Source organism: Phyllostomus discolor, chromosome 6, assembly GCF_004126475.2.
Source record: "Phyllostomus discolor isolate MPI-MPIP mPhyDis1 chromosome 6, mPhyDis1.pri.v3, whole genome shotgun sequence".
Lineage (NCBI taxonomy): Eukaryota > Metazoa > Chordata > Mammalia > Chiroptera > Phyllostomidae > Phyllostomus > Phyllostomus discolor.
In genome coordinates this window covers 123389251-123405703 of record NC_040908.2, presented here as the reverse complement: position 1 = coordinate 123405703, position 16453 = coordinate 123389251, and the positions used below count along the sequence as shown (strand labels likewise).

The window sequence follows — 16453 nt, the reverse complement described above, 5'->3', positions numbered from 1 at the left end:
TAGTCAAGAAATAGTATTAAGAATAATTTTTTTTCTGAAAGGGGGAAATAATCCAAGCAAATATGAACAACAAAATCAATTAATAACCTTTCTGATATTTTACCTTATTTCCACCTCCATCAATTTTAATAAGACTTAATTTAAATGATTAGTTCCCATATTCATTTTTCTTCTTGAAGATTAATCACACTAACTTTGTCTTTGCTGTTTTCCAAGATGACACCATTCTCCAAAGCTTTCTTAAATCTCATTATTTTTCACAAATATTAACCACAAAGATCCATAATCACATGTATTTTTCTTTCAATAACGTTTTGTAGATTTTGTTGACTGAGCTGATGGAAGAGCAAACAGGGCAACAGTCCACTTCAAAGTGAGTTTTATTACCCACAGAAAAATATTTAAATATATTCACCCAAACTTAAAATTACCTTGTTCCTAATTCACTTTATGAGCAGAATTAAGATAATGTCAGTGTTTTGGTGGGGAATCTGGAAAGCTCTCATTTTCTTAACATAGTATCTTCACAGAAACGCAAGTTCATCACTGAGCCTGATGCAGAGCTTCCGTGGAGGACATGTGAAAGCTGGCAGTGGGGAGTGACATGGCTTAAGATATTCGAGATGATGAGAAATGCTTATTAGATCAGTGGAAATCATTTGAATTCTGTATCCTAATACTAACCATTTCTTAACTCATCCCATTAACTGTTGAGTGCATTTTCTTCTCTGAATCAGTTTGTTTATTGAGGCATCATATAGACATGGTTCAGTGCATCAAGGAAACAGAAATCATGGCCCTTTTCCTCAAGGCACTTTATTTGCACAAGTACAAGCCTTCCATAAAATATCCTTGTGCTAATACCTAAAGTGGGACATGTGAAAGTATGAAAAAATAGACAAATAGGATAATGAATAGTTGGCATGTGAAACATATTCAAAAGTTCTTGCACCTCTGTGATTCAGATGTTGGAACATTTAAGTTGTCCCAGAGGTTCTGAAGCCTCTCCTCATTTTTTTGAACCCTTGTTTCTTCATTCTGTTCCAGTTGGATGTTTATTTCTTCCTTTTGTTCCATCAAAAGGATTTAAGTCCCTGGATTAAGTGGGGGAGGCGATACTGGAGGGTGTGAGGGTATATAGAATCAAGGGGAGAAAAAGGGGAGAAAAAAATTGGGACAACCGTAGTAGCATAATCAATAAGATATACTTTTAAAAAGTTCTCACATATGGTGGAGATGAAAAAGAAACAATATCAGAACAAATATTTAAGAGACCATGGCTGAGTAACTTTCATTTGAAATTAGTGTTCTGTAGATTATCAGGAATTTATATCTTTCCTAAAAAGTTTATAGAGAGAAAACCCCACACCAAGGTAGCATCTTTAATGAATCATTTAAAACATTTAATGAAAGAATAACAGAAACCCTACATATGTATTTATATTAAGAAAGGAATCACTTCTTAATGATTTCTATGAAGCAAGGTATAACTTGTATCCCATAAGCAGAGAATAACATCACATATGGGAGCTTAAGCTGCAAGTTCCTTTTTCTTTTTTAAAAAGAACTTTATATTTTATTTTTTTAATTAAAGTTGACATTCACTATTATTTTGTCTTAGTTGCAGGTGTACAGCATAGTGGTTAGACAATGTCATACTTCACAAGTGCTCCCCACTATATTTCCAGTACCTACCTGGCACCATACAGCATTATTACAGTATTGTGGACTATATTCCTATGCTGTACTTTACATCCCCGTGACTGTTTTGTAACTACTAATTTCTACTTCTTAATCCCTTCACCTTTTCACAAGTTCTTCACTGAAGTGTGAGCTGGGCAGTGCATGTCCATGTCCATCACAAGCCACTTCAGGGTCCTTTCTCTTTGAGGTATTGTGAGACAGTCTGGGCAAGTCTTAAGTTTCTCCTGGAGATCGGAGAATGTTACTAACACATGTTCTTTCTACACTGTTTTCTACATGCTACCTCTTTTACCTAGAATACCTTGCCTAGTGGTGTGCTGATAACACTTAACTAACTCTCAAGGAAGAAAAGTAAAGCCTTGGAATTTACAGTTTACCAGTTTCAGTTTTGGAAATATTGCCACCATGACCAGTTTCAAACTAGCAATATGACATCACAGAAGGTGGAGTTGGAACAAGATATCAACAATTGGCTTTCATAAGCCAGTACAAGTCAGCTTCAGCAAACCCATTTCTTTCACTCTTTGTCTAGCTGATAACAATGAATTTGACCCACAAGGTACAACTAAATTGTCAAGTATTTTAATTCCTGATTTCTAAATCTTCACTGAAAATTGGCCACTCTTTAATAGCAATATTGTACTATTTACCTATATCCATGCTGGTATCTACTAACTTTACTAATGTTTATATGTGTATATCTTTACTGTTACATTAGGTTTTAACATGAAGACCATGCATTGTTTTGTGCATATCCACAGTATTGAAAGCAATAATTGTCACAGCCAGTATTTCATATTCCTCAGTATAGTTTTAGAGGGTGAGTAAACAGGCAACAGCATTTACACTATAACTACTTTATGTGTACTTATGATAGCTTGGTGAGACCAGCCCCACAGTGCTGTATTCATGCAGCAGCCATGACCCCAGGAATATGTATGAGATAATAAAATATCACCAATAAAAGCAGCCATGTAAGTTATCTTAATGAAGAAGAAGCAATTGATGTGTTATCTTCAATAAAGAAACTGAGGAAGACACAATAGTAATAGTAAAGATCCACATAAGCATGCAGAAAAAGAGGAGAAAATATTACCAAAAGATAAGGGGGGTTATTTTGCCAAACTCACTAACAGGTTATTGGTGCTATCAAATCCTGTGCTGTAGTAGTGAGCAGAGAATCTATAGATTTTCCCAGATGTTCAGAGCTGCACTGTCAGGCTTTCTTGAGCCACTCTCATGTTTCTGCCCCAGTACTTGCTGGTAAGTTGAAAGAGCAGCTAGGTCTACAGTGGCAGTGGGAGACAGGGCATCACTGTCTGGTGATGAGATGAAGACTTAGTCCATAGCCAATAGCCACATTAGCAGTTAGAAATTCCAGGAACTGAAGTTCCAAACTTACCCCAAGAAGTCAGAAATATTTTCATAAACAATTATAACATTTTAGCAGGAGAAACACAATACGGGGAAACATATTAGAAAAAGAGAAAGATTGATTTATGTTTTTTAGATCATAAACATGAGAAACTATATAAACATAGTTGTATTTCATAAGTAATATTATTATTTATAAGAATTTAATCATATTAATTTTCCAGTTTTTAAAAACAATCACTTTTACATACAGTGTCTATTATAAGTCTCATGGTTACTTTAAGGATTAAAATAAAATTATTAAAAGGCCATTCTTATCACAATCTGGCTCTGAAAAACCTGCATCTCATAAGCTGATGATTAACTCAGGTCATACATCTACGAAGTGGAAAAATTAGGAATTTAAACAGACGATTAAGCTCCAAATATTTTACTTCTCATCAACTCCAGTAGTTGCCTCAGGATTTTTCAGTGGGAAAACTGGAGGAGAGAGTTATTTAAAGCCTCCTCCCTAACCCAAACTTGCGGAGAATTCCTAGCCGAATCTGTTTTGTCCTGACGCTATAGACAATGGGGTTAAGCACTGGGGGAAGGAGCAGGTAGATGTTAGCCATGAGGATGTGGACTACAGGAGACAGATGCTTCCCAAAGCGATGGGCCATTGACACTCCAATAACTGGAACAAAGAAGATGAGCACCACGCAGATGTGGGATACACATGTGTTGAGTGCTTTGAGCCGTTCTTCACCAGTTGCAATGCCCAGCACAGCATTCAGAATCAGGACATATGAAAGAAGAATTAAGACTGAATCCACACCTAGTGTGACAATAACTATGCACAGTCCATAAATGTTGTTGATCCTGACATCTGAACAGGACAATTTTAGAACATCTTGGTGCAAACAGAAAGGATGGGAGAGGACATTGTCATGGCAGTAGTGATAATGGGTCAGCAGCAAAGGTGTGGGTAGTACAACTCCCATGCTTCTTAGCAAGCAGGCCAAACCAATCTTGCCTATTACACTGTTGGTGAGGATGGTGGTATAGTGAAGTGGACGACAGATAGCAACAAAACGGTCAAAGGCCATGGCCAATAGCAGTGAAGATTCCAGAAATGTGAATGTGTGGATGAAGAAGAGTTGAGCATAGCAAGCACTTGCCTGAATTTCTCGAGTATGCAACCATAAAACAGAAAATATAGTGGGAAGTGTGGACAGGGACATACCTAGGTCATTTAGTGCCAAGATGGAAATGAAATAATACATGGGCTGGTGGAGTGAGGACTCAATCCAAATGACAGACAGAATGGTAATATTACCAATAAATGATCCCAAGAATACACAGCAGAATAGAATTGAGAGCCAAGAATGAGCATACTCCAGTCCAGGAAAACCCTTCAGAATAAATATGGGCTCCATAGTACTATTGGCATTCCAGATCACCATGATGACCCTGGTGAACATGAGGAATAGTTTTTTGTTATTCTTTTTTATCCCCCAAAGTTATCCCTTGTGAGCATAGGCAGTGCCATCAGAATACAATACATATTTCCTCTAACCTCACAGAGGGAGAAAGGAGGTACCTTTTATGGTTCGGTTCTCATGTAAGAAACATTTTGCAGTAAAAACAAATTCTGGAACAAAAGTGTGTACCACACAAACCTGGTAATCTCTGACAGGAACTTTTATGTATTTGCATCAATAATCTTCCACTCATTAGCCCATCTTAAAATTGTTAAGAAAGATTGGAATAGAATACCACATTTCATACATTTAAAAATTGTTTACCTCTAAGGAGAATGACATTCACTTGTTCTCCTGCATAAATTGTACATTGTCCTTTTAATGATTTTACTTTCTTTAGTCCTTGTAGATTAACATAAACTATGACAAAAGCTACTTATGCCTTATTTGCAATTACAAAAGTTAACACCTGAAATTTACACAGAAGCCAAATTCATCAATGTGAATGCTTAATCATGTTACCAGTAGTCCTTTTCCCAAATAATCCAGTTTTATTTTTCTTTATATGCCTAAATTTTCCTCCTTTGTAGGTAGGGAAAGCCATATTCTCTCTCTCTCTCTCTGTATCTGTCTCTCTGTCTCTCTTTCCCATTAATTTACTTTCTAAACATCTTTATTCTCATATTCTGCTCAGGTTGCCATTTCATTCTATTTTCTTTTTACCTAAATTTGTGTCTTTTCACCAAATAATTCTCTACTTTTCCCAGTCCTTTTATTGCCTCTTTCTTTGAAATTTTCTTTGTATTTCTGTGCTGTTAGTTCTTGCTCTCTTTGGTATATTCCTCACCTGAGAAGAGTTGCATCTCTATCTGAAGATCAAACTTAAATGGATTATATATGCTACAATTTTGATTCTCCATGGACCTCAGGTACTGAAAAGCTTTGATTCCATGAATAATGAGGCTTGAATGCTTTCACCAGCCCTATGAATACTCCTGGGTTATGAGATTTGGGGTTGGTGTCACAGTCTGATAGATTCCCCAGAGAAGCTATTAATATAAACAGGCTTTAACTACAGCTTGCCAGGAACATATGATTATGATCTTGGAAATTGTAGAAATGTGTCTCTACGTCTATCGACCACAGCCAGTCTTTTCTTTCAAATGGAATAGTTTTCCCTTCTTGAGTGAGCATATGAGAGTGAACTCATGGTTCCTACTCTAACCCAGAGGAATACTAAAACTTCAGCTTCTTTAGGGACATTCATATAGAGCTAAGGTACTTAAGTGTGATAATAGGCCCTTCTACAATATTATAAGGTCTTTACCCTTTCTTCATGGACAGGGTTGTTCATTAGTTATGTGTTTACTAGTAATTCATTAAGAAACAATAGGATGCAAGTCTCCGTACTGAGCTCTGTAAAGGCAAAAACCATTATCTGGGACATCACTACTTCCACAGTACTCAGTATAAAGCAAGGCTTCCCAATATACTCTTAATCTTAGCTTATATCTTGACTATCCACCACTTGGAATTTATTTATAAACTTTAGAAATAAATTGTGATTTTCTTTCAAAATATATATTGAGACTTTTATTGAGAATGAAGTTGAAATTGATCTATAAATCAATCTTGGGAGAATTAAAATTTTTAGATGACCAGATTTTCCAGTTTAAGAACATATACCTCAGCTAGTTAAGGTCTTTATTTTTTCAAAATATTGTTTGTACTTTTTTGTTAGGAGATATTATACATCTTACATTAGATTTATTTTTATGTGTTTGATATTAATTTATGCTAATGGTAACAGAGTTCATAGGTTATCTTTTTCTAAGTCTTTGGTACTGATATATAAAAATAAAATCATGGAAAATATAATACAAATAAACAATTAAAAATAAATAAAATTTTTTAAAAATAAAATAAATCAAATTATTATATGCAAAAGTCCAGAGGATCCTTTTAAGAAATTAAAAGAGAGCTTATTCAGGTAATAGATATGTAAACCAGGAAACAGAGCCCTCAGAATGAAATGAGAATATGTTCCTAGATAGTGGGGATACGCAGATTTTCTGAAGGTAAAAGTTATAAGGAGCTGGTGATCAAAGACATGGGTTGCTAGGAGAAACAAGACCATAAATTTACATCATTCATTTTCTGACTGGTCTTTTCAATGTTTGGCTGGTTCACTGGTCAAACAAATGGGGTTGTGAGAACAATAGATAATATATGATAAAACATTTATCAAGTCCTAGTTTCAGCTGAGGCCTATAAAACAAACAAAACAACAACAAAAAAACTGGTCTTTGGTCACACAATTACAGTCCAGGAAATATTATTTTTCAGCGATGCAAGGAGCATGCCCTATCAATCAGTACAATCAACACAGTGAGGCTGCTGGCTCTGCAGGTGGTTTTAGAGTCTAAAAAGGCTAAGTCATGCCTTGCAAGCAGCTTCAGAGCTCAGATTGCAAAAACCTAAATGTTAGGCCATAAGTTATGACATTAAATTTCTTATAAGATCTCAGTATTTATCAGAAATTAACACCCATGAGGGGAAGAAGAACATTGGGCAAGGAGAAAAGTGCTGAACTGCATGTTGCATGGCCCAGACAGCCTGGGCCCAACACATTGAGACTCTGCTGCATCACTCTAAAGAATTTCCCTGTGTAATGTGAAAATGGTGAGACATTTGCTTCCCAGCTTCACCCATTTGTGTGCTGTGGGTGAAGATGGGTGTGACTGAAGGGAAATGGCTTTTTTCTGAAAGCTGACACAACTTACAGAGACATGTCATGTCCCATAACTCAAAAGATTGTAACCAATTTTACTGTCTTATTTCTCATCTACTTTCCTACAGTTACTCTTAGGAACTCAAATTATCATTTTATGCACAGTAATTTGAGTTTTTCAGAAATCACTCTCAAATACCATTTGTATTTTCAAAAACAAGTATATTGGCTTATCTTAATACATATACTATATTGTTTTTGCAATGAAAACATTAATATTAAAATAGTTTATGAAATTTTCTTTTTATATGACTTGCTCTTGTCCTTTTTTACACCTTTGTTAGTACAGTCTTTCCTGACCCATTTTTGAAATAATGTTCCTATGTAATGTACTAGCCTTACTTCCCTTGGCAAATGCCTTTACTTCAGCTTATCACCCAAAACTCAGTCTTCTCATTTTAGGCTTTTTATTACCAAGCCAATATTGCCTTAAGCATTACAGTCTCTCGTGTCAGAAAATTTTTCCCATTGTCTTCATTCTAAAATAGAAAAATGAGTGCTTATGTCTGGCCAGGTGAGTGGAATAACCCTTCAGTCTAGTATGTCGTACACCTCCTTGTGGCTTCTACTCTGCATCTGATTACATACTGTTGTCCTACCCATCTCATACTCTCCACCAACGATTTTCTTCTCTAAATCCAGGCAGTAAGATATAGACTTAATAGAACATACTTTTTTAATCTAATATCTCAACTACAATATTCATTATAGCTAAAATTATCAAGCACTGATTAAACAGGTTTACCTTCATTATATCATTTAGCACCATGACAGTAGATAAAGTTATTACAATTATGTAACAAATGTTACACCGAGTCACAAAGAGGTTAAATAACTTGCCCAACAACTCAGAACTAATGAGTGATTAAGCTACCATCCTGACAGTTGGTCTCTATAGCTGCAATCTTCAATGCAGCATAAATAACCTTCCTTAAACTCTGCCCATGTACTATTTAAAAGGCTTATTTCTAACTTTTTTTTCAGGTAATTCAAGAGTCCCATGCCCATCTTTGCTAGAGTTCTCCACTCTATTATACTCTTCTCTCCCATCTCATCACAGACAGTGCTGGAACATACCAAATGCTGAGACATACCAAATTATAAGACCAAAATTTTACTATTAAAAATAATCTTTATTTTGACCCTGAAGTGTTTTGAGTTTTGAATGGGACTTGGTCAGGGCCACTGACCAAGTTTTATTCTTTAGGGGTTAATTCAAGCAGTATCCAAGGCTAGTTTAGTGAATTGAGTTCTTTGATCCTCCAATGAAGCCACTGAAACATCAGGTTAAATGATTCTTCTGTGTCAACATCAGGGCATTTCAGATGAACATCTTTCTCCTAATGGAGGCAGAAAAATTAGTACACTTCAAGTGAATTTTTCTGCTCAGATTCCCCTCCCTTCCAGGGACACAGACCACAATTGCTGGATTTTTTGGATATCATCAACATCAAGGTGGAAGGTTCTAGGGTTCTGATAAACATATCTAGGGTACACAATGGAGTTCTGACTCATGAAGTGCCAGAGGCCTAGAGAATGACCCAGCTCATGAATAGTAACCAGGAGCAGATTAAACACTGGAAAGGCACAAACAAAAGAGATAAAAATTAAATGTGCATAGAGAATGCAGAAACTGATGTGTGAAAAACAAGGAAGAAAAAAAGAGAGAATAGAAAAGGAGGAAAGAATTACACCCCCCCACCACCACCAAAAAAAAGTTAGGCAGAGAGAAAAATAACCTAAGTGGGATATAAAACAGCAAAATATATAAATAGATAAATTGGAAGTGAATAGAAACATAGAGAAATTTGATAACTGGAAACAAAGAGATAGAGAAAATCACAATATGAATGTGTTTATTATTAGAACATCTTTGTTTAGAAATAACCTGGACTTCCGGCCAAGATGGAGGTGTAGGTAGACACACTGTGCCTCCTCACACAACCAAAAGAAGGACAACAACAATTTAAAAACAAACAAACAAAAAACCAACCAATACTAACAGAAAATTGAACTGTATGGAAGCCTGAGAATCAAGGAATTAAAGTAGACATATTCATGCAGACCAGTAGGAAGGGTAGAGTTGGGGAGCCAAGATGGAGAAGGCTCATGGCAGGGTGGCTGGTGGACCCTGGGTGCACAAAGTGGCAGTTGGAGGACCCAGTGAGGTGGCAGATTGTGGAGGGATGCAGCACACAAGGCGGCTGCCTGGCCCAGGGGTCCCAAGTTCACACACAGATAAACCAAGCAAAACTGGAGAATGAGACAGACTGTGCAACCCAGGGTCCCAACTCAGGGAAATAAAGCCTCAAAACACTGATTGAAAAACCTGTGGAGGTTGAGGGACCAGGAGAGACTCCCAGCCTCACAAGAGAGTTCTTTGGAGAAACCCACATGGTCCCAGGATGTACACAAACCTATCCACATGGGAATCAGCACCAGAAGGGCCCAATTTGCTTGCGGGAAGTGGGGGATGTGACTGAAATCCAGAAGAGAGTGGAATAAGTGTTCCCTCTTGTATCCCTTCCCCAGATACAGAATCACAGCCCAGCAATGTGGGTTGCCCCACACTGGTGAACACCTAAGGCTTCGTCCCTCACTACGTAACAGGCACATCAAGACAAAAAAAAATGGCCCAAAGGAAAGAACAGATCAAAGCTGTAGAAAAAATACAACTAAGCGACAAAGAGATAGCCAACCTAGCAGATGCACAGTTCAAAACATTAGTAATCAGGATGCTCACAGAATTGGTTGAATTTGATCATAAATTAGATGAAAAAATGAAGGCTACGCTAAGTGAAATAAATAAAAATGTACAGGGAATCAATAGTGATGGGAAGGAAACTAGGACTCAAATCAATGGAGTGGACCAGAAGGAAGAAAGAAATAATCAAACAGAAAAGAATGAAGAAACAAGAATTCAAAAATATGAGGAGAGGCTTAGGAATATCCAGGACATCTTTAAATGTTCCAGCATCTGAATCATAGGGGTACCAGAAGGAGAAGAGGAAGAGCAAGAAATCAAAAACTTATTTGAAAACATAAGGAAGGAGAACTTTTCCAATCCGGTAAAGGAAAGAGACTTCCAGGAAGTCCAGGAAGCTCAGAGAGTCCCAGAGAAGTTGGACCCAAGGAGGAACACACCAAGGCACATCATAATTACATTAGCCAAGATGAAAGATAAGGAGAGAATTCTAGAAGCAGCAAAAGATAAGGAGACAGTTACCTACAAAGGAGTTCCCATAAGACTGTCAGCTGATTTTCCAAAAGAGGCCTTGCAGGCAAGAAGGGGCTGGAAAGAAGTATTCCAAGTCATGAAAGGCAAGGACCTACATCCAAGATTGCTCTATCCAGCAAAGCTTTCATTTAGAATGGAAGGGCAGAGAAAGTGCTTCTCAGATAAGGTCAAGTTAAAGGAGTTCATCATCACCAAGCCCTCATTATACAAAATGTTAAAGGCACTTACCTAAGAAAAGCAAGATAAAAAATGAGTAGTAAAATGACAACAAGCTCACAATAATTAACAACCACACCTAAAACAAAAACAAAAGCAAACTAAGCAAACAACTAGAACAGGAACAGAACCACAGAAATGGAGAACACATGAAGGGTTATCAACAGGGGAGTAGGAGGAGCAGAGAGAGAGAAAAGGTACAGAGAATAAGTAGCATAGATGGTAGGTAGAAAATAGAAAGGGGGAAGGTAAGAATAGTATGGGAAATGTAGAAGCCAAGAACTTGTAAGTATGACACAGGGCATTAACTAAAGGGGGGAATGTGGGTGGGAGAGGGTGTGCAGGGTGGAGGGGAGTGAAGCGGGAAAAATGGGACAACTGCAATAGCATAATCAATAAAATATATTTTAAAAAATAGTCTTACCTCTTCCCACTCAAATAGGAGACCCAATCCCACAGCCAAATCTTTCCACCTAACACTGAGCACTCCGAAACCTTACCTCTATCCTCTTTACTGTATTCCAGACTGAAATGTAGAACATTAATGCCAGTTTCAGCACCCCCACCACATCAGGTTTTTACCTTTGTATGAAGTTGACCAAGGTTCTCCCTTGTCAAAGTGGATAATTGCTGGAGTTTCAGAATTTGGTAAAAAGGCATGGGCTAAGATATGACCTGGCCCATCAAAGGGCCAACCATCTCCATGGTCTGTGGACAAGGACAGAAGCTATTCTCACAAAAAGGATGTGGTAGAGTGAGGTGTGGAGGATGGTTGGGTTAAGGGTAGGAATGGCTTTAGATAAATCTCACAGCCTTAGGATATTTGCATCAGGGTATTGCTGAGGTATTAGAGAACTAAGGCACCATGTATGCAGAGCAATAGGATGGGGCCAAAATCCTAGCTATCTATCTTCTGTGGTAAAGAGAACAGGGAAAGATGGGAAAGACTGATTGAAAGTTAAAAGTTAGACACAAAAAACCTCCTCCAAAAAAGGAGGGAAATAGGGGGAGAAAACTTAGACTCTACAGGTTTTATAAATACATTGGATCAACTTTGGGAAGCATTTCAACAGACTGGAGTGTTACAGAGCACAAACAATGGGGGCCTGGGACAATATACTATTACTGAAAGAAACCCCCAGGTCTGTTATGTCCGCTGCCAGAGGAAAGACGTCTCTCAATGCCAGAGATTCATAAAAAGGAAAGGAAATGTTTATTTAATGCTATACAAACTTAAAGTAGTGACCTAATGTCTTTATCAAAAAAATCTCAAAGTCCCTTAAAACACCCACAGACAGACGCAGTCCTTCCTCCCTTTGCCCAGTCCAGAGTACTGTATCTCAGGAAAGGAAATAGAAGTCCATGGCTCAGGCAGTCCTCTGGCTTTTCCCTAGTTAGTACTCCCTCTCGACTGGGAGACCTCCCTTGGTTCCCGGAACCCTCAGCTGAGTCACCAGGATCTCTGCTAAAACCAGGTGGTGGTTCTCCCTTCTAAAGCTGTGGGGGTCCTCACTCTGGCAAAGGCACATGGTCCTCTCTCCCAGGGCCACGGGAGTCCCCACTCTGTCAAGGCTGCGTGGTTCTCCCCCTGCGCAATGGCTGCAAGGGGTGGGGGCGTAGTCGCCACTCTGCCAAAGCCGAGTGGTGGTTCTCTGCTAAAGCCGCATGGTGATTCTCTCACTCAGGGCTGCGCGAGTCCTCACTCTGTCAAGGCTGCATGGTTCTCTCCCTCAGGGCCGTGGGAGTCTTCACTCTGCTAAAGCTGTGTGGTTCTCTCTCCAATAGCTATGATTCTCTCTGCACTTCCACAGCTGCATGGTTCTCCCTCCAATGGCTGCTGCATCTGGGTTTAAATCCCTGCGCCAATTTTCCTCTGCAGCCCCATTTCCGACTCCTCCTACACTCAGCTTCACATGCCAGAACTCATATCCTTCCAGCTTTACTGGACTGCCATCATGAGTCTGGGCAGGTGTGGCCGTGTGTCATGGAGCCAGTCATCCCCAAGCCCCCATGCAGGCACTGTAATTTGGGGGACCTGCCCCCCAGTTATGTCTTGGTGGGGAAGTTACTTCTATTCCCTTGGCTCTGAGCACAGCCACAGCTATTTAACATATCTAAGTGACCAGCCAAAGGCTATAGATATGTTAAATGACCACGCCAGAGGGTAGCTGCAAGGCTGTTGCTATGCGAAACAGCTCTCAAAGGCCTTGCTCCATTTGTCCCTTCCCCCAACACACACCTGGGGGGGGCGGGGTGAGGACATCCTAAAATCTCCTGGACACCTTGAGTTCTGGACCCCATTTCAAATGCCTATTTGGGGTCCCCCCTCTTGGCTGCACCCTGTAACAGGAGGGCTACACAACTTTCTTTGAGAAGGAAAATGTTTAATTCTTCCTCCCTTGCTTTATTCACACCACAGTGTATCCCCTCACCTACCTACTCCTTCATTGCACTAAAATGTTTTTCCCATGTTATTGACTAATTTATTTCCATTAGAATTTTGTCTGAATATTTTTCTGGGAGAATAGACTAGGTGGAGTAGGTTTTTTGCTTATAGATTGAGACCACTTGCATGTTACATTGGACACCAGATCCTCCCTCCCATGTCAGCTTCTTATCCAACTGCCAGAAAGAAAACTTAATGTCTGAATCTTGACCCTTCACTTTTTGAAAGATCGAGGAGGTCACATTGCTCCAGATGGAAACTGCATCATGTATAATGCCATTCACTGTAGATGGAGTCATACCTTTTGGGTAATTGATAATCCTGCAAGAAGAAAGTTTTAAGTGAAATAGATCAAAGGTAGGGGAATTATCCTCGCTCTAAAAAGGAATGACTCTGAGGCAATTCACTGAATATTTCGGGGCTTCATTTTGCTCATCTGTAAAACAGACAAATCTTAGACTCATTGAATCAGAAACCCAAGGACTTAAACCTGAAAAACATGGATTTCTAGTCATTTTAATAAATTTCTCACATTATTCTTATGTAAACAAAAGTCTGAGAACTACAACTTTTAGAGGGTAATTGTGATTAAAAAAAAAAAAACGAGACAGGGAAAACAGAAGACAGTAGAAATGCCTCCAGGAAGGACATTGTATGAAGTCCTTTGAGGTAATCACCCCACTTATCCCTTTAGGTCTTAACACCAAGTACCTATAGGTCAGAGTGTGCTTATTCCATTTGGAACCTTCTGGAGAGATGGAGTAGTCAGCCCTATCAGTTATTTCGTAGCAAGGGTGGTGCAGCATAACCAGCTTCTGTTCATCCTATGGGTCTGTCTTGTTCAAATGGGTCTGCTGTAGAAACTGCATCTCTTCCCCCGGGGTAAGGAGTGGCCACTCTTTCTTAGTCAAAGAACACAGAAGGAAATCATCCTGGGTGAGAGACAAGGAAGGAGTGAGCGCTTAGACACAAATCAGGGCAGACTCAGGGGATTAGTATCCCAGGGTGGAGTCTTATTTGAGGGCCTGGGAAAGATGGTTCTTTGTCTATCCAGACTTCTTTGTAAACCTTCTGTTCTCAGTCAAATCATGACCACTATCCCTGATTCTCCTGTCACTGGGGAGGTATATTAAACAGTAGAAAAATTAAACTAACTTAGCTAACCTGTTAAAAAATCTCCAAAAGTAAACCATCCAAGTTTCAGGATAGAAAGGCCCAAGAATAAAGATTGTGAAGCCATTAGGTGAGAACTGCCCAGGTAGGTGGCCTCTGGGCTTTCTAATTAGCCTTAGGAATCTATGACCCTTCAGACATAATGTGCCTGGTTCTGTACACTCAGTCCATTTACACTTACTCATTGTATGCCATTAAAATACTTTTTAAAAGCTTATTTATCAGTTACTCCCTGTCTTCACTGACTTTCTTAACCAGCCTAGTGTACTAAATTTTAACTTCCAGAAAAAAAATAGCACCTTGTATTATAGTCAAGCTTTCTGTTTTATGTGAACTCTACCTGAACTGAAAGTATTTTTTAAATTTGTATTTTAAAGATTTTATTTATTTATTTTCAGAGAGGGAAGGAAGGGAGAAAGACAGAGAGAGAGAAACATCAATGTGCAGTTGCTGGGGGTCATGGCCTGCAACCCAGGCATGTACCCTGACTGGGAATCAGACCTGCAACACTTTGGTTCACAGCCCGCGCTCAATCCACTGAGCTACGCCAGCCAGGGCAAACTCAAAGTATTTTAAGAGCAGTTTTCATGTTTCATACAATAGGGTCTACACAACAGTTCTTAAGATAGTACTTGATATAAAACTATAATAAAGTTTTGCATTTTGTATCAAATTGCATTTTTATGCTTTTATTTTATTGTGATCTTGGCTAGGCATTAAGAGTCACCTGATTTACCGTAGTTTTCTGGGCTAAGTATTAACAGGATATTTTACCTGTTTTCTGAACTGTTATAAAATACATGACTAAAATGAGTTATAAGGGATTTTAGGTATTTTGGGTACTTAGTAGTTATGGAACAAATTCAGTTTCTTGGGGAATTTGAAAGTGTATAGCAGAAAGTTGGAGAGGTTTCTCTGTCAACAGAAATACCATATTTATTCATTTGAATTCCTTTCCTTGATCCCTTACTACCTAACAACTCAGAGATCCAGACACCTGTGTATTCCCCTTCTATCCTAGAGAAGGCCAAGAACATGAGACATGAGCTCTGGGGTTGAATTATTAATTAGGCACAATAAGCACAATACTTTTTGGGGGGTCCCAAAATGATTTGATTACTTTTTATTACTTTTAAAATCAGAAAAAACAAACTTAGTGATTGAAGAAAATGATTCATTATGTAATATTGATATATTTATCTTTATAACATGCAGTAATGAGCATGCATATAACACACATATGGAAAAAGAGCCCACAATAGTTACAACGTGACTATGTGGTCCTGATTAGCACACCTACCTTAGCAAAGTCCAATCCTTTATGGTCTGTAGCAGGGGCACTGGGAAGATCAGGCACCAAAGCAAGAAAATAGTAGCTTTTGAGATGATAGGATGCATGGCAAATGCTCATTTCTTCCCCTGCCTGAATCTATGTACTTAACATGGATTATGGGGCTTTTATAGCTATGCCAGCAACGTCCAATGACTCATGTTGCTTGTATGCCCTTTCTTTGCACTGATTAGTGTTGTCAATGCCCATTTTGAGTTGAAGGCACAGAGGTCAGCCTGCCAGGGTGGTGACAGTGGTTGTGATATTTATTTTCATGGTGATTTCACACCTAATGGCCCTTAGAACACCTGGCCATAGCCTTGGCTGAGGAAATACAGGTATATTTCATCACAGGGAATTTTATTATTAAAAAGTAGATAAATAAAAACAAATGGTAGGTGACATAGGAGTAGTTTATGACAGTTTTGCCTCTACAATAATTTCTTTACTAGTCACAAACAAATACTACCTTGTTTCAAAAGCTAAAGGTGGAAGATCCAGATCAGAATATAAGAAATCTCTGAGACCCTTATAGGAGAGATATAGAGACATACAGAAAGAGATCATTGCTAAAAATATGTTTTAGAAAATAAATCATTAATAGTAAGTTGAGAGAGACACAGAAAAATACATATACAGCATAAGGCCTCAGCTGATAGCCTTTGAAATCTTGTACATGTAGGTATGAATATTAACTCTGCTATTTAAAAGCATATTT

General features: G+C 38.5%; 2 protein-coding genes across 2 annotated transcripts; both read right to left on the bottom strand.

Moving 5' to 3' along the window:
* Nucleotides 1–1706: 1706 nt before the first annotated feature.
* Nucleotides 1707–4915, bottom strand: LOC114500901 (olfactory receptor 51L1-like). The gene has a single exon (XM_036028926.1). The coding sequence runs from the start codon at nucleotides 4539–4541 to the stop codon at nucleotides 3576–3578; it is 966 nt and encodes a 321-aa protein (XP_035884819.1). The 5' UTR covers nucleotides 4542–4915; the 3' UTR covers nucleotides 1707–3575.
* A 3728-nt stretch (nucleotides 4916–8643) lies between these two features.
* MMP26 (matrix metallopeptidase 26) lies at nucleotides 8644–14082 on the bottom strand. The gene is made up of 5 exons (XM_028514895.2): nucleotides 13944–14082; nucleotides 13366–13553; nucleotides 11369–11494; nucleotides 8749–8909; nucleotides 8644–8673 (listed from the first exon to the last, which is right to left on the bottom strand). The coding sequence occupies exons 1-5, from the start codon at nucleotides 14036–14038 to the stop codon at nucleotides 8644–8646; spliced, it is 600 nt and encodes a 199-aa protein (XP_028370696.1). The 5' UTR covers nucleotides 14039–14082.
* Between the last annotated feature and the right edge of the window lie 2371 nt (nucleotides 14083–16453).

Bases quoted from the DNA above. Each gene is read 5' to 3' on its own strand.
- LOC114500901 (XM_036028926.1), bottom strand. From the start codon at position 4,541: ATGTTCACCAGGGTCATCATGGTGATCTGGAATGCCAATAGTACTATG.
- MMP26 (XM_028514895.2), bottom strand. From the start codon at position 14,038: ATGCTGCACCACCCTTGCTACGAAATAACTGATAGGGCTGACTACTCC. The intron at 11,495-13,365 runs GTAACATGCAAG...CCTTGTCCACAG, and splicing joins GGGAGGATCTGGTGTCCAAT to ACCATGGAGATGGTTGGCCC. The intron at 8,910-11,368 runs GTAAAAACCTGA...GTGCCTTTCCAG, and splicing joins TTGGTCAACTTCATACAAAG to TGTTTAATCTGCTCCTGGTT.